Genomic DNA, 27328 nt, shown 5'->3' with positions numbered 1-27328 from the left:
GATTTTTTTTTAATTCACTGCTGTAAACTTAGGAAAACAGTGCCTGGCACAAAGTAGGCACTCAAGAAATACTTGTTGAATCAATATATGAATATAACTTAACACTGCCCTGTTTGTTCATTACCAGTTGTACCCTTATTTCTAACCAGTGGGCTCATAATGTTTATACTTGGGTTTAGGGGACTTGCTTAAAGTGTGGCTATAAATACATAGCATAGATCTGAATGGTGATCTACTAGAAGGTAAGGACTCTGTATCTTCCTCATTGTGTATCCAAGGCTGATATGCAGCCAGTAGGTCCTGGTCAGGATATATTGGTTGTTTACATCCAACATCCATATTGGTCAGCCAATACCTTTGCAGTCCTGGCTGTTTATTACCTTTTCCTGTATCCCCGACATTCCCTGTGTGCTCGGCATATGCTTTGAAAATACTTGTTGAATGAATCAATAAATACATCCCCATAATAGAAATATTGCCATATCTTTCTAGTGGTGTGTTGGTATATCCCAAAGTTCAACATAGTTTTATGTATTGGTCTTAGTGTGAACAAAGTATTATTTATTTCTAACAGAACTCAAAAACTGGAGTTATTTAGTTACCTCAGTCTACCCTGCACATAAATGCACTCTTTGATTTCCTTTCACAACTCAGTATATGGAAGTTCAGTTTGGAGGAGAGAAGAGACCCATAGCCTTGCTATAGTACCCATAGTCTGTAGCAAGTAATTTTCATTATTTATTCATACATAGGTACATCACAAAAAAAATGGGTACATTACAAACAGCTCATTGCCTAGAAAAGGCATAAGTAAACTCAAAAAATTATAAAGCTTTACCACCCTCAAAAAGTATTTGACTAATCGTGCATACCTCTTTATCTGTCATGATTGGCTAGAAGCAGTCCATTTCATTTGATGGTGAAAAATTAAACCTTATTTTATTATTTTGAAGTGATTCTCAGCACATGTATTTTCTCTCTCATTGTTAAGTGCCGTCAGGAAACTGGCTTAACTTAAATAAAGTATATTAAATAGCCCCCTTGATCTGCAAAATGAGAACTACTATGCCTTTTGTTCCTTATGGCCCATCTAATTTCAAAAAAGTAACTGAACCAAGAAAGTCAAACACATTTTCAATATAGTTTCTAATATCCATCATATTCAAATAATTAGGGGACTGAGTAGACTGAATTTTCTATAAAGCTGATAAATACCTTTAATTGGAGCGAGGATGTTAAACCAACTGTACTTTGAGTCTTTTGGCAAGGAAATCTCAGGGATGTCCCTAATATAGCTCTATTAGCATGCCATACTGTACCTTACTCAGAACCAGCATCATTTGAGTTTCAGTTGTTTCCAGTAATTGCAAGAGAAATTCATCAGGCAGTACTGGCCTTAATCCAAAGAAAAGGGTAGAAACCAATTAAATGCTTAAAAGTTTTACGGATAAATTAGAAGGTAGGTGTTAGAAATCTCTTTAGCTCAACTAAAAGTGGATGAATGATTTTTAAATAGGCTATCTGGCTAGCTTTCCTGTTCTCGGTTGCTAATTCATATGCTATGTATTTGTGTTAGACATATAAGTTAGCCCCTTTCAGTCTGCCTAGGAACATAAAGAAAAATATGAGATGGCTTATGAACAGATACACTTTTTTTTTTTTTTTTTTTTGCCTTTTGGTAAGATTTGGTTGATTTGAAAATTGCAGTAAGAAAACAAATAAAAGGATGTCCCCAGCTTCTGTCCTAGGCACTGTTTTCTCCTAACATTCTCCACTCAGTAATCTCATTTGCTCTCACTTCAACTGTTGCTTATGTGCATGTGTGATTCTAGTCTTGTCCTAGACCTAATATTTCTCCAGAACTTCAAACTCCTGTGTCTGACATGACTATCTAGATAGCCCATCAGTCCCTGGAACCTGGAATCTCCAAATATTAATTCATTGTATTCCTCCCATCACCTCACCCTTCCCCAAACCAACTAGTAAGCATTCAACAAACACATATCCAGCACCAACTATTTGTAGCTAGTGCTGAGCTAAGTGCGGATTCCCTAACTCTGTTAATGGTTCCACAGTGCTTTCAGTTATCAGCCTCAAAACCTTAACCATTTTGGATTCCTCCCTTTCTGTCACTCTTTCCTATGCCCATCCCCAGCACACCTACACACATACACAAGCGTGCAAGCACACACCCACCCACTCATACACAGAGCTTGTTGCCAAATCCTGAAATGACATTTATGCGATTTCTCCTTAAGGAATCGCCTTCTCGGCATTCTCACAGCCATGGCCCTAAATGAGACACTCATCATTTTTCACCTAGATTATTGCAACGCCATCCCAATTTGTGTTCTTGCCACATCTTTAGGCCTCCAATCCATCCTTCTCCACACTACTACTGGATTTATCTTTCTACAAAGGGTGCTCTGATGATATCATTTATTTGCCTAGAAACCGTCAATGCTCCTCATTGCTATTAAATTAATCTTCCTAAAGAAAACTGATCATATCCCTCATCTGCTCAGAAAATAGCAGTGCCTCCCTGTTGCCCAGTAAATTGAATCCAAATACCTAAGTGTGGCATTCAGTGTCCTCCACAATATGGCCCTTATCTACCCTTCCAGGCTTAACTTCCACTAACTTCTATACATAGCTAAACTCCAACCAACCCCATCAATTTCCTTTGCCTCAAATACATCCTGTGCTTTACAAAGTCATATTTTGTTCAGCCTGCCCCCTCACCCCACCCATTGTTGACACCTGCCCCACATATCCTTCAAGGTCTATCTCTAATCCTACTTCCTTCATTAAATCATCCCTGATCAACCAAGCCAATTTTAATCTATTGTTCCTTTAAACCATTTCTTTTAAAACAAAAATTTCTTTTTTCCCCAGATGGCAAACATCACACATGTTCATTGTAAAAAATATAGGCAATACAGAAATCATAAAGAAGAAAATTAAAATCCTCCATAAACCCCGCATACTGTTACTATGTTGCAATACATCCTCCCAGCCCTTTCTCTCTCCACACAACAACATATGCACGCGCGCACACACACACACACACACACACACACACACACACACAATATAGATCATACTATTCATACTGTTTAGTAGACTGATGTTTTTCATTTGATGTATCATAAATATTTCCCATGCCATTACATAGTCTTCTGCAACAAGATTTAATAACTGCTTAATCTTGTATTATTTATAATATCATCAGTTATTTAATTAATCTCCTTTTGATGAATATTTAGATTGATCATAACTTTCTACTAGTTTTTAAATGTTACAATGGATAGACTTGTAGTTTGGTACACATTCATAGCTAATTCATAGAAATTGAATTGTTTGCTAAAAGATTAAGCCAAACTTCAAGTTTTCTTAATAAATGGTGCCACATTACCCTCCAAAAGGTGACTGGTTTTGTATACTCGCATCAAGAGTGTATGAGAGGGCTTCCCTGGTGGCACAGTGGTTAAGAATCCGCCTGCCAATTCAGGGGACACGGGTTCGATCCCTGGTCCGGGAAGATCCCACATGCCGTGGAGCAACTAAGCCCGTGCACCACAACTACTGAGCCTGCACTCTAGAGCCCCCGATCCACAACTACTGAGCCTGCGCACCACAACTACTGAAGCCTGGGCGCCTAGAGCCTGTGCTCCGCAACAAGAGAAGCCACCGCAGTGAGAAGCCCACACACCGCAACTAAGAGTAGCCCCCGCTCACCGCAACTAGAAAAAGCCCCCGTGCAGCAACAAAGACCCAACACAGCCAAAAATAAATAAATAAAATAAATAAATTTTTTTAAAAAAGATTGACTTAAAAAATAAAGTGTATGAGAGTGTCCATTTTCCTGCATGCTGATCAACACTGAGTATTTTTTAATCCTACGATAGCAATTTTTTAAAAATAAATTTATTTATTTATTTATTTATTTTTGGCTGCGTTGGGTCTTCGTTGCTGCACGCAGGCTTTCTCTAGTTGCGGCGAGCAGGGGCTACTCTTCGTTGCGGTGCGGAGGCTTCTCACTGCGGTGGCTTCTCTTGTTGTGGAGCACAGGCTCTAGGCACACGGGCTTCAGTAGCTGTGGCTCGCGGGCTGTACAGCGCAGGCTCAGTAGTTGTGGCGTATGGGCTTAGTTGCTCCGCAGCATGTGGGATCTTCCCGGACCAGGGATCGAACCCGTGTGCTCTGCATTGGCAGGCAGATTCTCAACCACTGCGCCACCAGGGAAGCCCGATGATAGCAATTTGAACCTGTATTACCTCAATTATTCTGTGTATTATCATTATTTTATACTTGTATTACTTCCAGCTCCTACCATAATAGGCATCTAGATGTTAACATCTGCAGTAGCTATCATAGGACCTTATGCATACTAGGCACTCAGGAAATATTTGCCGAATTGAACTGAACGAGGGCCATAGAGAAGGTCTCTCATGTTCTCGTGATAGCCTGTCCACCATTACTCTGCGGTTTCCATGTGCAAACTAGAGTTACACGACTAAGGGAAATGGAAGAGGAAGGGGTCACAGCACTGAGGAGCAGAGTCCAATCCCACTGTAATTGCTTAACCAAAATTTAAATTTTTGCTATCACTGGGATAGCTTCAGCCTCAAAATTTTAAGCACTGTTTGGGAAAGTCGCTACCTGTGTGATGTGGGTATCAACTCCAGGTTGCTTGGCCTAACTGAAAGAAAACCAGTCATGGCATTTTTGGGTGGAAAGGGACAGCTGGTTTAGAGACCTTTTTGGCAAGTCTGGAATAAGTTCATGTGTGGCTTGTTTTCTTGCAGCAGTACATTTGTTCGGCCTGACTTGGCAGTTGCAACCAGCTGAAGGACAGCTCTATGAAAATGGAGTTAGCAAGGGGAACAGAGGGACTGAATCCATGGATACCACTTACTCTCCAATTGGAGGAAAAGTTTCCGATAAATCAGAGAAAAAAGGTACAGTGATCAAAGTGATTGATTGATTATTGATTACTTTTCTTCTAATTTAGTCATTAGAACCAAACCTGGGATGGTTTCACTTCACATTAAATTTCATGATCACTCGAAAGAAATACTCTACGTGGACAGAATAAATACATGTAAATGTCTTGTGAAAGCAGATTTTCCTTTCTCTAGTGCCTTGAATATAAACCAATTAAACTTTTCAAATATGTTGGCAATTTTGAAAATAGATAAATATTTACAGGATGGAGGTTTCAATACAATGGAAATTGCATTTCGCATATAGGTACCCTGAAGCAACGTGGGATTTTGATTAAGTTCTTTGTGTCCAAGCCCAGCATTTATATATAACACTTTACAAAGGGTATATGGAAATTTCTTCTGTTTATAATAAGAAAATGCCTTCTATGTGTACTACAAGGGCGAATGTTTATGTCAAAGTGGGGGAATATGAATTTTTTTCCTAGTTGGGAAACATGAATTCTTCCTAGTTGGGGAAAAGAAAAAAGCACTTTGAGTACTGAATTGTTAAATTTAACCAACATAAGCTTGAACTACCTGACATTTACAATAAATGTCACAGTACTGTACCAGCAGTCCCAACATTTTATTCATGTTGAATGATCTTAGTCTTAATATTGAAAATAACTGAAAATTTGTATTGTGATTTCTCTTGATATAAGATACAGTACAGAGGGCCTCGAGCCATGTAAAATATCGGAATGTCAATTCAAAAAGTAGAAATTGAAAACAAAACGTATAGCCAGTACTATCCTACATATTTTTAGATTAAATATAAACAGATGAGTGAATGAATGACCCAAACCCTACCCTTAAATTAAGAAGCTTATAATTTTATAGAGGTGGAAAATCAGTTTTGGTTCATTAGTTGAAAATAAGAGATTTTTATAGTTGTTTAGATTACTACCCTTGTGTTTTTAGTTCCTTCTGGGGAGTTATTTGTGGGTTTTGTTTCGTTTTATTTTTGTTTGCTTTTGAAAAAGGAACTTTGCTTTGGTCTATGCTTCAGTAAAAATTAATGCTTAGGGTTCAGGAAAACATTATGGTTTATTCCAGTTTTCAATTCACAGTGCAGTTTGCTTTATGTCCTTTAGAATTACTGTTTCTAGCCTGGGCTGAACTTTCCCAGCAATTTCATCGTTGCTGCTGAGAGGGGCTGGGGGTAGTGCAGGGGTCAGAAATGGCAGAGGAAAGGGTCTGAATACACTTGGACTTGGACATTTTCTCCCTTACCTTCCCTCCTGCTATTTGATTCCTTTATATCTGCAAGTACAAGAGCCACCATTTGATATCATATGCTTAGGGATTTTTTTTGCCAGTCACACTGAAAATCATGAATTATCTGTTTGATGAAAATGAAGCATACAAGACAGCAGAAGGTCATCACATAGTTGTCATCAGAGCATATTCATTTTTTTTATTCTAATTCAGATTTCTAGAATTCCTTTCCAAAAAATAGTTTGATGATGATGACTAAATTGTATTAAACAGTTACCATGTGCCAAGAGTTACTCCAGACACTAAACATGTCTTTATATCATGAAAGTAATGCTATGGTCTTCATTTTCCAAATGAGAAATAGAAGCACAGAGAGTTTAAGTCATTTGCCCAAGGTCACAGAGCTAGAAACTTGTGGTCTGATTCCAGAGACTTGTCTCTTAACTTCTGCATTATACTGAAATCCACACATGAAACATATATGAGAACCACAAAAGACATTTTACACCCTGAAAACAAAGCCCCAGTGTCTATTCATGATAGATTTTAGGTAAATTCTGTATTTTAATGTGTTGTGACAAGTTTCATAAATGGAAACTTTTTAAGTTTCTGCTCAATTACAACAACAAGCAGGCCAAACCAATTTCTTTATTAAGAAAAATCATTAAAGGTTGGTGCCATATATACCAAATTGTTATCTTAAACTGACTTTTTATGGAAGTCTGGACAAAACGTTAACAATAGCTGCACATCATAGTTCTGTTATATTAGGTCTTTACTGTGTATTACTAACCAAGTAAAAACATAGCTCCTCTTTTATAAAGTCCTGTGTATACTAAACCAAACCTTGCAGAAGATGTAATATACTATAAGGATATTTTCAAATGGTCACCTGTATCCTTTTACAATTTTCTAGACATCACACAACCCCATAAATACAGTTCTAAACTCGAAAACCAGGTAGTTCTTTTTATACTGTTTTCTTTACTCTCCTAGAGGGTTGAACAGTGTAGCACTGTAGTTAAGAGGCTGGACTCTGGAGTCAGGTTTGGCTTTGAATACTGACTTTGTCATTTGCTGGCACTCCAACCTCAGGCAGTTAATTGACACAGCCTTGCTGAACCAGTGTCCTCACCTGCAACATACGGATGATAATATAGTACCTGTCGCATAGAGTGGTTGTAAGGAGTAAGTGAGACAATAGATGTAAAGCATATAGCACAGTGCCAAGCACATTGTTTAATTTAGCAAAATAATTATTATTGGGTCAGATGATTGGAAAATTACCTTGTATTGGCATCCTATTAGATACTATAGATCCTGCTTTCAAACTGACATCAACTTTTTTATGAATGATGGCCTCCTTAGGATTTAGATGTTTTCTCTCTTTAAAGTTTGATTTCTCTTTACTTACCAATTTAACATCTATTATTTTTTAAATTATCATCACTTTCATCATCAAAGGCATGGATAAGTAGAATGGCACTTTAAAAATAATCAAATTCTACTGGAATTGGTTCCCCATTAACAGTAGCTATATGTATCTGCTTCTCATTAGGAGATTAAAGAATTTTCTTACCACTTAATTTTCAAAATGAAAGAAAAAAAGAATATTTGCTTATATATATTTAGTCTGCTAAAATTTTCTTTTTAAAATTTATTTGAATAATTTAAATTTAATTTCAAAAAGAAGACATAAGTCACAACCATATGTCAGAATCTACCAGAAAAATCAGTTATCAATTGTTCACTAATGTAGAATTGAAAGTATTGTACTAAAACAGGCCCTACTACCTTAGAAGCTTATGAACTAGTCATAACTCACTCTTTCTCTTTAACTTGTAAATATTATGTAACAGCTGGTTTAAACAGAGCAGGGGATATGAACAAATGAAAGACTTGTTCCTAGACCTGAGTCATGTAAGGTCCATAAATTGAACTGAAAATAATTACAGTGTAATTTATCAACCAGTGTAGAATGTTAAAATCTTAAAGATGATCAAATCCAATATCATTATTTAAAGATGAAGAAACTGAGGTCCAGAGGGGTCAAGAACACACAGAGAACTGGGACTAGAACCAAGGACTCCTGGTTCCACCTCTTCTGTTTTCTCATCTGTTATTGTAATAATGTAACACAATCTAAACATGTAAATTCCTAAAGAGGTTTTCTAAGGGGGAATCAAAGACAGAAACTGAGCTGGTAAGAAGATTAATTTTATTCAGGCTATTGCAATAGGGAGAGCACCCCAGGTTCAAAGATCAGTTTTGCCTAAGGCTTTTATAGGAGGAGTACATGAGCTACAAGCGGGATGATTTACAGTTGGAATTGTTTTGTACTCAGGGCAAATCTCAGTGAGTCAGATGAACAGGAAATGTTTTCTCTGTGTCTAGCTAGTTGAAGGGGAACAAACAGTTCTAAACTCCAATAATTATTTATGAAAGAACGGGAAATTGGAGGGTCTGTATCTGCTTTTTCAGCAGGTTGCAGCAAAAGGGGAAAGGTCTGTGTTTGGCCTTGTCACAGGTAAACAAAGGAGTCATGTGCAATTCTTATGGGAGTCCTGAGAAAGAATGGACAGAGAGCCTTCTCTAATAAGTCATAGGGAAAAGGCTTTTCAGTTTGGTTATTTTTGTTTATTTATTTGTTTGTTTTGTGGTAAGCCACTTCCTAAATCATAAAAGGGTGGAAGGATATCTGAAAGCAAAAGGTTGGGGTAATCTCTTAACCAGCTCTGTTTTCCAGGGGCATAGGGCTCAGGTAAAATCCAACATTGTCACTAACAATCTGAATGAAGAAGAAGTTTATTGGGTAGATGAGGGTACTGAATTCCTGCAGGTTGGATGCCCAGGAACAAAAAGGGTGGGCGGAGAGACAGAAAGCTAAAGGACACTAAAGACAACTTTTATCTCCTTTACAATTTTTGCAAAAGGCTGGCCTTGGGAGGAAGTGACACTTCTTTTAAGTTCATCCTACAAAATCTATCTCCGCAAAGTTGAAGGAAAAAAAAGACATTTTCTAGTCAATGTCTGCTGAATATACGACCATGTAAACAACGTATAGCTGATTGATATGACACAATTTATAGCCTGTCGTGAAGATGCTTCAGCCAGGACCAAACTGTGACTATAGCTTCACCTGTCTGGGCTCCAGTTTCTCCTCTGAAAAAAAAGGGAGTTGGCTTTGCAGGGAAGGAAAAATAATTTTCCCTTTACCCTTCAGGTTCTTGGCTGAGACCCCCTTGTAATAAAAAGAAAGATAAATAGGAGAAAAACAAGCAAGTTAAATAACATGTGCACCTCCTGTATTCATGGGAGATACCCAGGAAAACTGAGCACCTCCCCGAAATGACCCAAGCCACCACCTTAGATACCATCTCATCTGAAAACAAAAGATGTGAGGGGAGTCAGTTAAGGGAGGGTATCAGGAAAAGCACAGTAAATGGAGTATGGGTGTTATGCAGATTTAAGTCATTTCCTTCTCCTTTGATCAGAGTTTCTAAAGATTTAGAGTTATCCTTCTCTTCCTGGTAGAGAGGGGGAGACACCCTTACAAATGGAGGTTTCCCTTATAAATCTTGCAAAGGGTAACTTTTAACTTGTAATTTTTAACTTGCTAAAGGGTCTCTTGCTAAAGGGTAACTCCTATTCACTTTTCAGATCTTTTCCTATGTCTGCTGTTTCGTAAAAATAATCAGCTCAAGATAATCCTTACGCCAAAGAGGCATATTTTGGGGTGGCAAATTCTGCTCCCCTTCAGCTTGCAACCCTTTGTGGGGGAGAGGTCATGGGAAGTGAAACACTTTTTGCAAATGAAATCTTACCTAGCAATTAGAAATATATAGCAGATAAGAGCCACCTTTCTCCAGATAATGTGAGGGAGGGGAGCAGACTCCTGGCACCCCTCTCTTTTCCTTACCCTTGCCTTTCTTTTCCTCCATTCTCTTCCCAGCTGCTAAGGCTTTGACAAAGACGGGGTGATGCTCAGTAGGGCTAGCTTATGTCTAAGGTCCCTTCTAGCTGTATACAGTATGGATCAGTGAATTCGAATAATGCAGTTAACAAAGAACAATTAGCCATTCCAAGTAAAAGTTGCCCTGTTTTTGCAAAAGGGGATATACTCCTGGGAAGTGGTTGAAATGTGTGTCTGTAAAATTTGTAAACCGCGTTTTCCCATTTAAAGTACTTGCAGAGAATTCTGTTGTAATTCAAATAATTAATTCCCAGTTTTCTGCAGTATAAGTTTCGGTTTTTGACATGTATATAACAATAATCATATGCACTTAGAGAGCATTTACAGTTTCAGAATAATGTCTTTTATCCACATAACAGTTTTATGCTGTAGCAGCTATTGTTACCCTTGTTTTACAGTTGAAAAGGAGAACACAAGAAGGTTAAGTGACTTACCTTGCATAATAGACATAACTACAGGCAGAGCTGAGATTAGGATCCAATCTCTTTACTGTTATCTCAGCACCCATTTTTGGGTCTTAGTTTTTTAAAAAATTCTTTTCTCAAGGCCAGTTGTTTAAGTAACAGCTGTCTTGATTAAAGATCTCAATGCTAATAGTCACATCCCTTCCCTAAGAATACTTTTTTTTTTGTCATTTTCTGCACTGGTTTTTTTTTATTGATATTTTATTGTCCTTGTAATTCCTTTTAAGTCTTTTATTCTCCCACTACATACATTACCATATCTTCCCCATGTGGATAGTCATCTTTAGTTATACCCTTTCTAGTCCCACTACCAATACAAATAGTCACCATATCCACCATGTTTTATCAATTTTCTCTTGCTGTATCCTTAACATCTATTTTCTAAAACGTTCTGGTTGCCATCACTACTTAATTTCAGATGTATACTTAATCTTCTCACCTGTCTCCATACTGTTCTGCATTTTCTATTTAAAAAAATTTTTTTTGAAATATAGTTGATTTACAATATTATATTAATTTCAGGTGTACAGCATAGTGATTCAGTATTTTTACAGATTATACTCCATTAAAAGTTATTACGAGATAATGGCTATAACTCCCTGTGCTATACAATATATCTTTGTTGCTTATCTATTTTATACATAGTAGCTTGTATCTCTTAACCCCATATCCCTAATTTGCCACTTCCCTCTCCCCACTGGTAACCATTAGTTTTTTTACATCTGTTAATCTCCTTCTGTTTTGCATATACGTTCATTTGTATTATTTTTTAGATTCCATATATAAATGACATCATACAGTATTTGTCTTTGTCTGACTTATTTCACAAAGCATAATATTCTCTAGGCCTATCCGTGTTGCTGCAGCTTGCAGTATTTCATTCTTTATTATGGCTGAGTAATATTCCATTGTATATACATACCACATCTTCTTAAGCTAGTCATCTGTTGATGGGCACTAGGGTTCCTTCCATGTCTTGGCTATTGTAAATAGAGCTGCTATGAACATTAGGGTGCATGTATCTTTTCATTTTTCCATTTGTATACCCAGGAGTTGGATTGCTGGATCACATGGTGGTTTAATTTTTAATTTTTTGAGGAAACTCCATACTATTTTCCACAGTGGGTGCATCAATTTACATTCCCACCAACAGTGTACAAGGATTCCCTTTGCTCCACATCCACTCCAGCATTGATTATTTGTAGACTTTTTGATGATAGCCATTCTGACAGGTGTGAGGTGAGATCTCATTGTTGTTTTGATTTGCATTTCTCTAGTAATTAGCGATGTTGAGCATCTTTTCATGTGCCTGTTAGCCATCTGTATATCTTCTTTGGAAAAATGTCTGTTCAGGTCTTTTTCCCATTTTTTGATTGGGTTGTTTGTTTTTCTTTGATATTGAGTTGTAAGAGCTGTTTATATATTTTAGGTATTAACCCGTTGTTAGTCATATCATTTACAAATATTTTCTTCCATTCAATAGGCAGTCTTTTCATTTCGTCACTAGTTTCCTTTGCTGTGCAAAAGCTTTTAAGTTTGATTAGGTCCCACTTGTTTATTTTTGCTTTTATTTCCTTTCCCTTAGGAGACAGAGCCAAAAAAATATTGCTATGATTTATGTCAAAGAATGTTCTGCCTATGTTCTCTTCTAGGAGTTTTATGGTTTCAGGTATTACATTTAGGTCTTTAATCCATTTTGAGTTTATTTTTATATCCAACTTGTTTATTTTTGCTTTCATTTCTCTTCCCTTAGGAGACAGATCCAAAAAGATATTACTATGATTTATGTCAAAGAATGTTCTGCCTATGTTCTCTTCTAGGAGTTTTATGGTTTCAGGTATTACATTTAGGTCTTTAATCCATTTTGAGTTTATTTTTGTATATGGTGTGAGGAAATGTTCTGATCTCATTGTTTTACATGTGTCTGTCCAGTTTTCCTAGTACCACTTGTTGGAGAGACTGCCTTTTCTCCATTGTATATTCTTGCCTCCTTTGTCATAGATTAATTGACGATAGGTGCATGGGTTTTATTTCTGGGCTCTCTATTCTATTTCATTGATCGATGTGTCTGTTTTAGTGTCAGTACTGTGCTTTTTGATTACTGTAGCTTTGTATTATAGTATGAACTCTGGGAGTGTGATACCTCCAGCTTTGTTCTTTATCCTCAGGATTGCTTTGGCAATTCAGGGTCTTTTGTGGTTCCATATGAATTTTAGTATTATTTGTTCTAGTTCTGTGAAAAATGTCATGGATATTTTGATAGGAACTGCATTAAATCTGTAGATTGCTCTAGGTAGTATGGACATTTTAACAATATTAATTCTTCTAATGCAAGAGCATTGGGTATCTTCCCATTTCTTTGTATCATCTTCAGTTTCCTTCATCAATGTTTATAGTTTTCAGAGTATAGGTCTTTCACCTCCTTGATTAAGTTTTTCCTAGATATTTTATTCCTTCTCTTTCTGATAGTTAATTATTATTATATAGAAAAGCAACAGATTTCTGTATATTAATCTTGTATTCTGCAACTTTGTGGAATTCATTTATTAGTTCAAATAGTTTTTCGGTGGAGACTTTAGCGTTTTCTATATAAAGTATCATGTTATCTGCAAAGAGTGACAGTTTTAACTCTTCCTTTCCAATTTGGATGCCTTTTATTTCTTTTTCTTGTCTGATTTTTGTGGCTAGAACTTCCAATACTATGTTAAATAGAAGTGGTGAGAGTGGCCATCCTTGTCTTGCTCCTGAATTTAGAGGAAACGCTTTCAGTTTTACACCCTTGAGTATGATGTTAGCTGTGGGTTTGTCATAAATGGCCTTTATTATATTGAGATTTGTTCCCTCTATACCCACTTTGATGATAGTTTTTATCAATGGATGTTAAATTTTTGTCAGCTGCTTTTTCTGTGTCTATTGAGATGATCATGTGATTTCTATTTCTATTCTTCCTTTTGTCAATGTTGTGTATCACATTGATTGATTTGTGAATTTTGAAGCATCCTTGTGTCCTTGGCATAATTCCAACTTGATCATGGTGTCTGATTCTTTTTGTGTATTGTTGGATTTGGTTTGCTAATATTTTGTTGAGGATTTTTGCGTCTATATTCATCAGAGATATTGGCCTGTAATTTTCTTTTTTTGTCATGTCTTTGTCTGGTTTTGGTATCTGGGTAATGGTGGCTTTGTAGAATGAATTTGGGAGTGTTCCATCCTCTTCAATTTTTTTTGAATAGTTTGAGGATAGGTATTAGTTCTTCTTTATATGTTTTATAGAATTCCCTTGTGAAGCTGTCTGGTCCTAGACTTCTGTTTGCTGGGAGTTTTTTTATTACAGCTTCAATTTCACTACTAGTGGTCGCTGTGTTCATATTGTCCATTTCTTTTTGATTCTGTCTTGGCAGATTATATCTTTTAAAAAATGTGTCCATTTCTTCTAGGTTGTCCAATTTGTTGGCATACAGAAGGGTCTTGTTGTTTTAATCCAACCAGCCACCTCATGTCTTTTGATCAGAGCATTTAGTCCATTGACGCTTAAAGTAATTATTGATAGGTATGTACTTATTGCCATTTTATTACTTGTTGTCCTTCTATTCTAAATGACAAACTTGCTAGGTAAAGTATCTCACGTTGCAGGTTTTTCCCTTTCAGGACTTTGAATATATTATGCCACTCCCTTCTGGCCTGCACAGTTTCTGCAGAGAAATCAGCTAGTAGCCTTATGGGGATTCCCTTGTATGTGAATCTTTGTTTTTCTCTTGCTGCCTTTAGGATTCTCTCTTTATCTTTAACTTTTGGCATTTTAATTATGATATTTCTTGCTGTGGCTCTGTTTGGGCTCATCTTGTTTGGGACCCTCTGTGCTTCCTGTACCTGGATATCTGTTTCCTTCTTCAGGTTTGTGAAATTTTTAGCCATAATTTCCTCAGATACATTTTTGATCCCCTTCTCTCTCTATTCTCCATTTGGAACCCCTATAGTGCAAATGTTGGAACGCTTGACGTTATCTTAGAGATCTCTTAAGTTGCTTTCATTTTTTTTTAATTTGTTTTTCTTTCTGCTGTTCTGATTGGGTGATTTCCATTATTCTATCTTCCAGACCACTTATGCGTTCTTCTGTATCACTTAGTCTGCTATTCATTCATTCTAATACGTTTTTTTGTTTCAGCTTTTGATTATTCATTTCTGATTGGGCGAGTTCCTTGTTAAAATGTTCATTGTTTAGATCAATTCTTTTCCGTAATTCAGTTAACATTTTTATACCAATGTTTTGAATTCTTTATCTGATAAATTATTATCTGATACTTTGTTTATTTCTGTTTCATTATTCATTTTTTCAGGACTTTTCTCTTGCTCTTTCAGTTGAAAGTAGTTCCTCTGCATTGTCATTTTGCTTAACTTTCTCCATCTGTATGAATTTAGGTGAAACAGTTACCTATTGTGGTCTTGAAGGAGTGTTCTTATGTGGGAGCAGCCCCATACAGACTGCTTGTGCCCAGCACCCTTGATGGGAGGACTGGATTTGACGTGGATGCAAATCACATCTTTCCTCAGGGTGTGCTGGCAGCTCTCACCTTGGTAGGGTGTGGGGCTGGAAATGGAGGAACTAGAGCTGCTCAGGGTGTGAGGTGGGACTTCCTCTCTGCTCAGTGGTTATCACCGCCCTGTCAGGGGCAGGGTCTAATCAAGTTGCTGGAGCAGAAGCCCCAAGGGTTTGACTCGAGCTGGCTCTGTTTCAAGTGTGTGATTTTCACTCTCCCCACACTGAGACCTTTGCCGCAGAGGAGGGGAGTGCTGAAATAAGTGGGGCCCATGTGCAGACAGAGGTCTGATGCACTGCCTGTGTAGGTGTCTGAGGCTCCACTCAGATGCAGCCTCGGGTGCGAGACCCCTTCGTTTCTCGCAGTTGATCACTGCCCACTGCCTCCACCACCCCTGCCCCCTTGTGGAACTGCTCCACAGGTCTGGCGGGACCCACTTGGACTCTCTGCGTGTATCGAGTAGTGAGCTGCAGTAGAGCAGCTGCCGTCAGAGATCTGGGCTGCTTCTGAGGCGCTGCCTGAGGAAGTGTCCACGATAGCTCCGCCCCCACACTGGATCACCTCTGCGGCCCATGATCTAATCTTTTCCCGGGTCATATCAGCCCCAGATCCAGTGCCGTGCTATGGCGTGGAGTGAGCGGGGCCAGGGCGTTCACTCAGCTCAGGCTGTGGTGCCTGGCATGGTGGTCTCAGGAAACCCAGCAACTGCTGGGGCAGACCTCTTTCTGCCCTGCGTGAGGGCAAGTCGGTGAGCCCAGGCTTCTCACAAGCAGAGTCCAGGCTTCACCAGACTTTCTATCTGATCCAGCGGTCCTCCAGACAGCTAAGGGGGCTCGTCTTCTCCGCATAGTACCCATGGACTGAGACGTCCAGTCTGTGGCTCGGCCTGCTCACTCCCAGGGCCGGTATCCGCCTATGTGACATCCCTTTTCCTCCAATTCCCCTGCCAGGTGCACAGGTCCCAAGCCGAGACTTTTCTTTCTGTCCTACCCGATTATGTGTGTATCTTTCTTACAACCTTGGTTGTACAGGAGTCCTTCTAACCAGTTTCCATTTAGTTTTCAGTGAGGATTGTTCCACATGTAGATGTATTTTTGATATGTTGGTAGGGGGATGTGAGCTCCACGTCCTCTTACTCTGCCATCTGTATCTCCCTCCTCTCCCTAAGAGTACTTTGCAAATCTTACATTTCACACCAAAGATCTAGGTTCCCCAAGCACTCCCTCCTCCTCAAAGGAGAACACATACACTTGCACACATGCAAGTACCCTTGGGAATTGAAAATTAAACAACAGCACAAAATGCACCTTTCTGACCTCCTTTCCTTGTAGACTTAGCTGAAGAGGGGTGTGTGTGTGTGTGTGTGTGTGTGTGTGTGTGTGTATGTGTGTGTGTTGCTTGTTTTTGGCTTTGTTTTGTTTTCTTTCCACCTACAGCATAGTTACATTTGGAGGCAATTTATGCTATAACAGTTGTGGGCCCTGAATAACAGGTTGAATTCTAAATTTACTTACAGTTTCACTGATATTTATTTCACAGATCCAGTCAGTAAGTGAAGATTCATTTTGTGGTACCAAAGTAAAAAACTGCAACAACCCCACTCAGGTAATCATTGTGCATTCAGATGGAACACAGTCCTGCATTATAATTCTGTGGTTCTTCAATATTCGTCCATAGGACTTGTGGATATTAAAATGCACTCAGTTGCCCTTTTGAGTCAGCCCATAGTTTCAGTCAGTATCTTTTACTTAGAGGATATTAGAGCCTAGAATATTGTTGTAGAATTGTGAATAGTTCATATAAGCACAACAAACCACATGAATAAAATAGTAGTAATGCACTAACAAAGACAACAGTGTTGGGAGCATAACATTATTAGTTTTAAAGATTGATGGCAAATTACAGTAAATGTTTCCTATAATGCTATATAGATGTTTCTCTAACACAAGGTTTCAGGGGGCCCAGCTAGAGAGCTGCAGCTTGTTTTCAACTATATTAAGTCACTTTATCAATATACCTCAGTTTTAACAAAAGCTTTTCTAAAGTATACTGGAGGCCTGACTTCTAAAAAGATTTATGAAAAGGGTTCACTATGCTAAAAGGCCAACTTATTTACAGTATAAAAAATTCATGTTAAATGTTCTTGGCCATATATGTTTTACGTTTCATTCTTGTTTCATTTTAATCCTCGTTTTCCTTTTTTTTAAACTTTTTTTTTAAACATACCTTTCCTGTGATGCCTATGAAATATGTCTGCCTTTTGGTCCCTCTACCCCAATAGTCTACATCTGACAGAGGCACTAAATGGTATGCTATAGAATGACATATTTATCCTCCTGGAGTAGTCCTTTGAAAGCTAGGGGATCTTCCCATAACATGTTTATAACGTCTTAGTTTTTTGAAAGAAGCAGTCCATTGTAGAAATTTATCAGCCATGTGTATATCTAATCCTGTTGGAGTGTCCAGTTATATCTTTTAGCCTGTATTATTTTTGGAGGAAGTTCAAACACTTACTAGCTTTTTCGTGAAGTCAAGGTAACTCTAGTATGTAAAATTTACTTTTGAAAATAAAGTGCTAAAGTTCCAGGATCTAACGCACAAGTCTGCATTTTTTCCTATGCATAACTTTGGCAATCCCATAGATAATAATCACAAATCCTTTCTTAGCCTTTGCTTTTCTAATACTAAGAGTCTTTGGTTTTACTTCTGTACTCTACTTGTAGCTCCTATGCTCCCTTAGTCATTTTAGTTTCCTTTTCCTATTTCCATTTTATATCCTACCAAAGGTGTCTTCACCGGGACTGCACACGGATACCATCTTGCCATTGCCAGTGGTTCAGTGAGAGGGAAGAATACATGTAAAAAGTTGAATTGTATGAGATTCTTGACCACCTCAAACCCCCCATTAAAATAATATCAAGGGAAGAAAAATGAAATCTTAGTATTCAGAAACATAGAATAGAAGCTCATGATTTTTAATGCTATTTTGAGCCAAGGTGCTATTTTAACTGTAGTAAGTACTGTGGAAAGTTAACAAATGAAGCAGAAGACATAGCTTTTGCCCTTGAGAAAGTTCCTATTAAATAGTAGAGCTGGAAGAAACATGCATACATACACACACAGTGCAAAATAACATGCAACCAACTGTTGTACAGAAATAGAAATAAGATGGTTAGGTGACTAAGAGGCTTAAAAGAAAGAAGATGAAAAGATGATTGTTATTATAGAAGTAGCTTGAGCTGAGCCTTGAGAAACAAGAAAAATCAATCCTAGTTGACCTTAAAGAGCGCATGTTTAGGAGACTGGAATGATAGGGTGGTAAGGGGGAAATGCAGGTGGTAATAGCCTACGTGGTAAATGAATAATGAAACAATAGAGGCAGCAGATGGAGACAGTTTGGCAAGGAAAGGAAGGAGATAAATAGTTTGATAACGAGATGAAGGGGTAGTTGTTTCATTTTATTCCTTTTTTTTATTAAAGAAGAGAGACGTGTGGTTGTTTGAATATACAGAATAAGAAACCAATAGAGAGGGAGACATTGAGGGTGCTAGTAAGAAAGGAGATGGTAAAGGGACAAAGTCTCTCAGGAGGAGAGAAGGGGAGGGAGGAGTCTCAGAGATAAACTGACACCAATTGTATGGCACACTGTGTATGAGAGAGACACTTTGATATTGTGGAAATGAGGTAGGAGTTCAAAAAGAGGACACAATACGTTCAATAGATGTTACCATCTATTATGATTACTATTATTATTATTATTCTCTGTAATGAGTTTTATTTGTGAAGAAAAGTTTTAATTTTTTAAAAATTTATTTATTTTTGGCTGCGTTGGGTCTTTGTTGCTGCACGCGGGCTTTCTCTAGTTGCAGTGAGCAGGGACTACTCTTCATTGTGGTGCGCGGGCTTCTCATTGTGGTGGCTTCTCTTGTTGCAGAGCACGGGCTCTAGCCACGCGGGCTTCAGTAGTTGCAGCACACGGGCTCAGTAGTTGTGGCACGCAGGCTCTAGCACGCAGGCTCAGTAGTTGTGGCGCACGGGCTTAGTTGCTCTGCAGCATGTGAGATCTTCCCAGACCAGGGCTTGAACCCGTGTCCCCTGCGTTGGCAGGCGGATTCTTAACCACTGTACCACCAGGGAAGTCGCAAAGTTTTAATTTGATATAATTATAGATTTTCTGGATTCTCAAAATGTATCAAAATCTGTAGCAATATGACAACCCATGAGAACTGGTGCCTATGCTGGCTGCTTCTCTTTCCCAAGACCTGGCACAAGAAGATATATAACCCCCTTATTACTCTCAGCTATGGGATAGGAGGGTCATAATATAATTGCCTTTATGAAATGCCTGGTAGGTAGATGTCAAGAATTTAGACAGACGTGACTGTCCTGTCCTCTGGGAACTTATATTCTAAGATACAAAGGGGGAAGCTACAGAAAATGAGCCATGACCTGCCCTCCGGACACTATCCCAAAGTCCAGAAGGATGTGATCATAGTAACCTACGTATAACAAACATCTAACATTTTATAAAATAGAGAAAATAGGCGTCCCTGCTGTGAACTACCAATTACATGTCCTAAAAGTACTGGCCAGGAGACAGTTCAGCTTCTAGGTAACAGGTGACCTTCTAATCCCATTTGGAAACACATCAAAACTCTTATGGCAGTGCATGATAGTTTGCGTGAATGTGTGTGTAGGTTATGCATGGCAATTTATACCTTCCAACCATACTTTTTGTAATAGCTTTGTTGAGATATACAGTTGTATGATTAGAATTTTTTTTTAAAGTGACAGGAATATGTACATCCAGATACAGTTGTCCCTTGGTATCTGCGGGGATTGGTTCCAGGACCCACCCAGGGACCAAAATCTGTGGATGCTCAAGTCCCTTATATAAAATGGTGTAGTATTTGTGTATAACCTATGCACATCCTCCCATATACCTTAAATCATCTCTAGATTACTTATATTACCGAATACAATGTAAATTCTATGTAAATAGTTGTATAATGAGTGCAGCAAATTCAAGTTTTGCTTTATGGAACTTTCTGGGATTTTGTTTTTCTGAGTATTTTTGATTCACCATTAGTTGAATCCACAGATATGGAACCCATGGATATGGAGGGCCAACTGTAATTTACATACTATATAATTCACTGATTTAATGTCTACAGTTCAGTGATTCTTAGTATATTCAGAGTTGGGTAGCCATCACTACTATTTAATTCTAGAACATTTTCATCACGCCAAAAAGAAACTTCATAGGCACTGGCAGTCACTTCCTATCCCCAGCTCTCCCCAGCCCCTGGCTACCACTAATTTACTTTCTGTTTCTATAGATTTGCCTATTTGTACATTTCATATAAATGCGGTCATAATGTGTAGCCTTTTCTTTTCTGGCTTCCTTCACTTAACATAAAGTTTTCAAGGTTTTTCCATGTTGTAGCACGTACCAATACTTTGTTCCTTTTTATAATATTCCATTGTATGATAATATTCCACTGTATGGATATAACGTATTTTGTTTATCCATTCATTAGTTGATGGATCTTTGTGGATTTTCACCTTTTTTGGCTGTTATGAATAATGCTGATATGTGTTCAAAAATAGATCTATAGACTCAAAATGCAAATCAAAATTAGTCCTTTAATTAAGGGTAAATTTTTAACAATGCCATTTTATTTCTGTCTGAGAAGATGTATGCAATACTCGATAAGATACTGTACTGGAATCTGAAGTCTGTCAGTGTGTGGACATAACTATTTACACTTATACAGTAGTGTGTTTCTCAAGTGTAAGATTAGTTAATGGACTTTTCTACACAATCAGGTATTATCACTGTCAGTAAGACAGAGGTATTTCATTGCTGAACATATTTTATTCACAGTCAATTCCCAAAGGTCTATGTATGTAGATGATTTCAGTTCTTCCTCGCACCAAACCTTGTACTGAAATGTCAAAATAAATGATCAACAGTACTAAATAGATTATCAAGATTACTATTTTATTAATTCACTGAAACAGTATTTACCAAGCGCCTACTATGTACAAGGTTCATTCTTCCTTTTCTTTCTCCTGCATACTCCTGGGTATAACAATATAAAAGGCATGTGTAATACACCATCTGGAAAGTGAGAGTTGAATACATACTTTTCTTCAATGGTTCGTATAAGGAAAATTATACAAAGCCACATAGATGGACAGGTTAGGTTTTTCCCCATCCCCTGTTCATCTCTTAACACCTTGTGATCACAGGGAATAGGCCCATTTTGCTCCAAGCACTGATATTCTAAATTTCACAATGACTTGTTACTGTGAAACAATCATTGTATTTGAAAGAACACAAAGAAGATGGTACTTATAACATGAGAGACACACTAGGACTAATTCAGGTGAAAGACGTACCAAAGCCACTTGATTGTGTCTTTTGTGCTATAGGATGAAGTGAAGGGGAAATAGAATCTTAAGGCATATTTCTTTTTCATCTCTTTGGACAACATTCCCTTCAGTTAAAACGGTACTTTTTTAGCTTAGATACTTTTTATGGAATTTGCAAATGTCTTTAAAAGACTTCTGGGATTGCTGTTATGGACACAACCAAAGCCTTTAACCTAGTCATTTTTACACAAGGACCTGATAGTGGAATCTTTTAAATAACCATGTGTCAGTATCTTCTACTAATGTCCCACTGAGTTTTGCACAGAATCATTGAATCCAGTCTAGCTATATTAAGTAGAAGAAGCAAATACATGTATATGTCCAGTTATTTACCCCCTCTCTTTTAAGGACAATGCTATTAAAATCATGTTATTAGTAGTCAGGTATGTGTCTGAACAAAGCTTTGGTTTAGTGAATAGAACCACTACATATGATGTCTGTCACCAATTCCAGCCTCCAATTCCAGCCTCTGTATTTTATCTTTCAGGTAGCTTGACCTTCTCCTTTTGCACCATCAGTTTGCCATCCTTCAACCCAGCCTATCTGCCATTGTTTTTTCCTACTCTGCAGTTGATGCCTGTGTTGCAACCTATAAAGAGAGTGTTTAGCTCAAACTAAATGGGTGGATATTGGTGAGACTGTGATAGCTACAGTACTTCACAGTCTGTTATAATCCGTGGCTGTCTGCACTTCATCTTGGATTTGTGCAAGAAAGTGCCTGTTACTGAAGAATACGACCCTCTTGGGCATTCTGATATGCTTCAGTAAAATAAGTGATTAAATGATAATTAAAACATGAGTATTAAAATGATAATTAAAACAAAATCTGTACCTTAGTGCTGTATTTTAACTCTGCCACTGACGATTTGCAAATGAAGGATCAGAGTCAGTGTTAAGTTTGTCCAAAATTATTCCACTTACCTATATTGATGCAGAATTTCATCATGAAATCACATTACATATTGTTTTTCTGTGTGTAATTTCCTTCTCTTTAGTTTCCTCCTTTGAACTACATTAAGAAAAATAATGAAATAATAAATTAACCAATAATCACTACATTGTAATCCATAACTAATTTTGAGAGAAGTGAAAAAGGAACAGTCTATTTAGTGAAGTAAATTGCTAACAGGGAGATATCTTCCTTTCTGATGCACTAAGCTCTAAGAGGTTAGGGGCTGAGAAATTTTCCATCTGCAAGCTGTGAGAATTTCTCTAATACCAAATCACTGCAAAAAGCTTGCTTTGCTATTTTTATTTAAGTTATAGCCCAAATGTTCATTCATGTTGTCACATCTCTTTACCTACCTTGTCTTAACTGTGATGCAGGCTCTCAAAGGGTAAGACCATCTTCTTTTAAAATCATTTTTATAAATGACATGTATATATGCTTTGGATATTTAGTAATGCTAATAACCAGGAAACTCCAACAATACAACTTCACGAGTTCCTTTAGATTTGGTGAATAACATTTAAGTGGACTTATTATGCAATATATGATGCTATAAAATACAGAAGGGAGAGATGGTGTAACATTTGGTAAAGCTCATATATAAAGGTTAATGTCCATTAGCCAGTTTTGTCCTGATTTTTTAAAAATGACAGAATCTATATTCATTGGAGACTGTTCACAGCACCTTTAAAATACTGTTTGCTGAACCTAAAACATTTTTTGTCACTTTTTTTTTTAATTTCAAAGTGAATTTATTTGCTGTTAATGAGCTAAATACTATGGCGAAAATCTACATTGCACAGCACCAGGAATGATGACATTTCTAGATACAAATAATAACGATCATTTATTGAGCACTTGTCATGTGCCATGCTGTTTTTTTTTTGAATTTTTGAATTTTATTTTATTTATTTTTTTATACAGCAGGTTCTTATTAGTCATCCATTTTATACATATTAGTGTATATATGTCAGTCCCAATCTCCCAATTCATCACACCACCACCACCCGACCCCCCCGCCACCCCCTTGGTGTCCATACGTTTGTTCTCTACATCTGTGTCTCTATTTCTGCCCTGCAAACCAGTTCATCTGTACCATTTTTCTGGGTTCCACATATATGAGTTAATATACAATATTTGTTTTTCTCTTTCTGACTTACTTCACTCTTTATGACAGTCTCTAGGTCCATCCACGTCTCTACAAATGACCCAATTTCGTTCCTTTTTATGGCTGAATAATATTCCATTGTATATATGTACCACATCTTCTTTATCCATTCGTCTGTTGATGGGCATTTAGGTTGCTTCCATGACCTGGCTATTGTAAATAGTGCTGCAGTGAACATTGGGGTGCATGTGTCTTTTTGAATTATGGTTTTCTCTGGGTATATGCCCAGTAGTGGGATTGCTGGGTCATATGGTAATTCTGTTTTTAGTTTTTTAAGGAACCTGCATACTGTTCTCCATATTGGCTGTATCAATTTACATTCCCACCAGCAGTGCAAGAGGGTTCCCTTTTCTCCACACCCTCTCCAGCATTTGTTGTTTGTAGATTTTCTGATGATGCCCATTCTAACTGGTGAGGTGATACCTCATTGACGTTTTGATTTGCATTTCTCTAATAATTAGTGATGTTGAGCAGCTTTTCATGTGCCTCTTGACCATCTGTATGTATTCTTTGGAGAAATTGAACCTAAAACATTTTAAATTCTTACGTTTATAATATTGTTTGCATGACCAAATGATGCATTTTAACAAGTGATAAAAGCCCCTAATGAGGATAGCAGTTGAACAAACTGAACATTAAATTGAGAACAGACGTGTCCACATAAACATGGTCTGTTAATTACTGCTGATTGAAGAGATTTCTCTGCTCCAGGACCTTAAGAGTTAAATGTATAATCAACCCTTTAGGGACCAAACTGTTCTGCCTCACATGGAAAAAAGTAACTTCCACTGAAAAATAAGGTCCTCAGTTGGTCATTTATCATCTCAAAGGGCATATTTTATTATAAATGTCAATTCCGCAAAATTATGTGTCCTGTAATACATAATTATGTTCAAAATTGCACTTGAAATCTATTATTAACAGTTAACAGTGAACATTCTTAAAATAGTTATTACTCTTAGCCTTAACCCAAAAAGCAATAATGGAGGTATTTTAGGGAGTTAAAAGCTGCAAGGCATTGGCCTCTGAATAAAGCCACTGCAGGTGTGTTTCTTAATGGGCTGTTAATTTTATAGTGGGTGAACACAAAGGACAGAGACCATGTGTGTTTTTAAACTGTGTTTGGTGTGGAAAAGGAGTTGATGGCTGCAAAATATAAAGGCAGAGTGAAATGAGGCCAAATTGAACTTGCCCTCCTGAGATGTAATCCTTCTTGCTTAAAATCAAGGCAAACTAATTCTTGCCCCCCTGCTTCTCTCTCTTCCCTCCTCCCCACCACCACATAATAAAGAATCCCACAGAAACTTACATTAAGCTAGCACAGCTGAAATAATTAGAAAGTATGGCAAGAAATAATAAAGACCTGATACACTAACATTCTCTCATACTAACCAGCTCCTTCTAGGTTTCCTGTTTTTGCTACTGTCACTAAGTCACTCAAAATTACAATTTTGACCACCCCGCCGCATTCCCCACACGTAGGTTCCCAGGGTCCTCAGAACCTTGCTTCCCAGCATGTGGGCTGTGGACCACGAAGCATGGGCATTAGTTGGGAACTCGCAGGATGTTAGTTCCCCGACCAGGGATTGACCCCGGGCCCTGGCAGTGAAAAGCACCGAGTCCTAACCACTGGAGTGCCAGGGAAGTCCCTACACATTCCAGTTTGAGAAGCACTGCTATAGAACTGTCCTTTACATTGTCTTCTTCCATTTTTTTTCTTGTTTTTTTGTGTTTTCTTCCTGGGGAAATAATTGGTTTTATTATTATAAATAACTCTCTTTATATTTTAGATATGTTTTTTGTAAGAAACATAATTAGATTTTACTTCTTAATTCAGAATGGTGGTTCTTACCTTTTAACACAAACGTATAGTTCATTACTCTTTATTTTTAATTTTAGATATAGATATATGAAATTTATCTTCCATCTTCTTTTATGTTTTCTAATTGTCCCATCTAGTCTGTCTTCCCCTTCTTATTACCTTTGTTTAGATAACTTATTTTTATCTCACTATTATTTTCTCTATGCTAGTTCAAAAAATAAATTTTTATTTTTTAGTATTTATGCTTGAAATTATAAGATTTTTAAAATTTATAATAATCTGAAGTTAGTTGATATTTGTACCATTCTTTAGGATAATCCAGTTTTACACTTCCCAGATAATATGTGATTTTTCTAAACATTATTGAGGCATAATTGACAAATATGATTGTATATATTTAAAGTATACAGCATGATGATTTGGTATACATATATATTGTAGAATGATTACCAAGATCAAGATAATTAAAACATTCATCACCTCGCATAGTTAACACAGTCAACTCGTGTGTGTGTGTGTGTGTGTGTGTGTGTGTGTGTGGTGAAAATGGTTAAGATTTAGTCACAGCATTTTTCAAATATACATTACCACATTATTAGCTATAGTCACCATGCTGTACATTAGATCCTCAAAACATCTTATAACTGAAAATTTGTACCCTTTGACCTACATCACCCCATTTTCCCCTCCCTCCAGCCCACCATTCTATTCTTGTTTCTATGAAATCGACTTCTTTCTGTCTGCCTTATTTCACTAAGCATAATGCCCTTCAGATTCATCCATGTTGTTGCCAATGGCAGGATTTCTTCTTTTTTATGGCTGAGTAATATTTCATTATATATAATATATATATATATATATATATATATATATATATATATATATATATATATAATGCTGCAATGAATATGGGAGTGCAGATATCTCTTTGGGATCCTGATTTCAATTCCTTTGGATATATACCCAGGGGTAGGACTGCTGTATCATATGGTAGTTCTATTTTTAGTTTTTTGAGGAACCTCCATGCTGTTTTCCAAAATGGCAGTACCATTTTGCATTCCTACCAACAGTACACAAGGGTTTTCTTTTCTCCACATCCTCACCAACATTTATCTCTTGTCTTTTTGATAATATCTAAGCAAACAGGTGTGAGGTGATATCTCATTGTGATTTTGATTTGCATTCCCCCAGTGATTAGTGATGTTAAGCACCTTTCATATACCTATTGGCCATTAATATGTCTTCTTTGGAAAATGTATATATTCGAGTCCTTTGTCCATTTTTAAAAATTGGATTATTTGCTGTTTTGCTATTGAGTTGTACAAGTTCTTTATATATTTTGGATATTAATGCCTTATCAGATACATTTAGCGTTCCATATTCTCGGATTCCGCATCTGCGGATTCAACCAACCTCGAATCAAAAATATTTGGGGAAAAAAAATTCCAGAAAGTTCCAAAAAGCAAAACTTGAATTTGCCACAAGTGAGCAGCTATTTACATAGCATCTACATTGTATTAGGTATTGTAAGTCATCTAGAGATGATTTAAAGTATATGAGAGGATGTACATAGGTTATGTGCAAATACTTTGCCATTTTATATATGGAACTTGAGCATCCACAGATTTTAGGATCCATGGGGATCCTAGAACCAATCCTCCACAGAACTGAGGGATGACTGCATATGGTTTGCAAGTATTTTCTCCCATTCTGTAGGTTGCCTTTCCAATTTATTTATTGTTTCCTTTGCTGTGCAGAATCGCTTTAGTT

At 37.3% G+C, this 27328-nt stretch overlaps 1 protein-coding gene across 3 annotated transcripts in view; it reads left to right on the top strand.

Annotated features, from left to right (window-relative positions):
- TENM1 (teneurin transmembrane protein 1) overlaps positions 1-27328 on the top strand; it is a 557972-nt gene that overhangs the window by 267978 nt on the left and 262666 nt on the right. For 2 of the 3 annotated variants that reach the window (XM_059911841.1, XM_059911840.1), the window contains exon 6: positions 4809-4961. In XM_059911841.1, the coding sequence (XP_059767824.1) occupies positions 4809-4961 (153 nt within the window). The remainder of the gene's footprint in view (positions 1-4808; positions 4962-27328) is intronic. The other variant, XM_059911842.1, reaches the window with a different exon arrangement.

The sequence above is a fragment of the Balaenoptera ricei genome, chromosome X (assembly GCF_028023285.1).
Source record: "Balaenoptera ricei isolate mBalRic1 chromosome X, mBalRic1.hap2, whole genome shotgun sequence".
NCBI lineage: Eukaryota > Metazoa > Chordata > Mammalia > Artiodactyla > Balaenopteridae > Balaenoptera > Balaenoptera ricei.
Note: the sequence above shows the minus strand (reverse complement) of the source record. Positions and strands in the feature narration are given on the sequence as shown.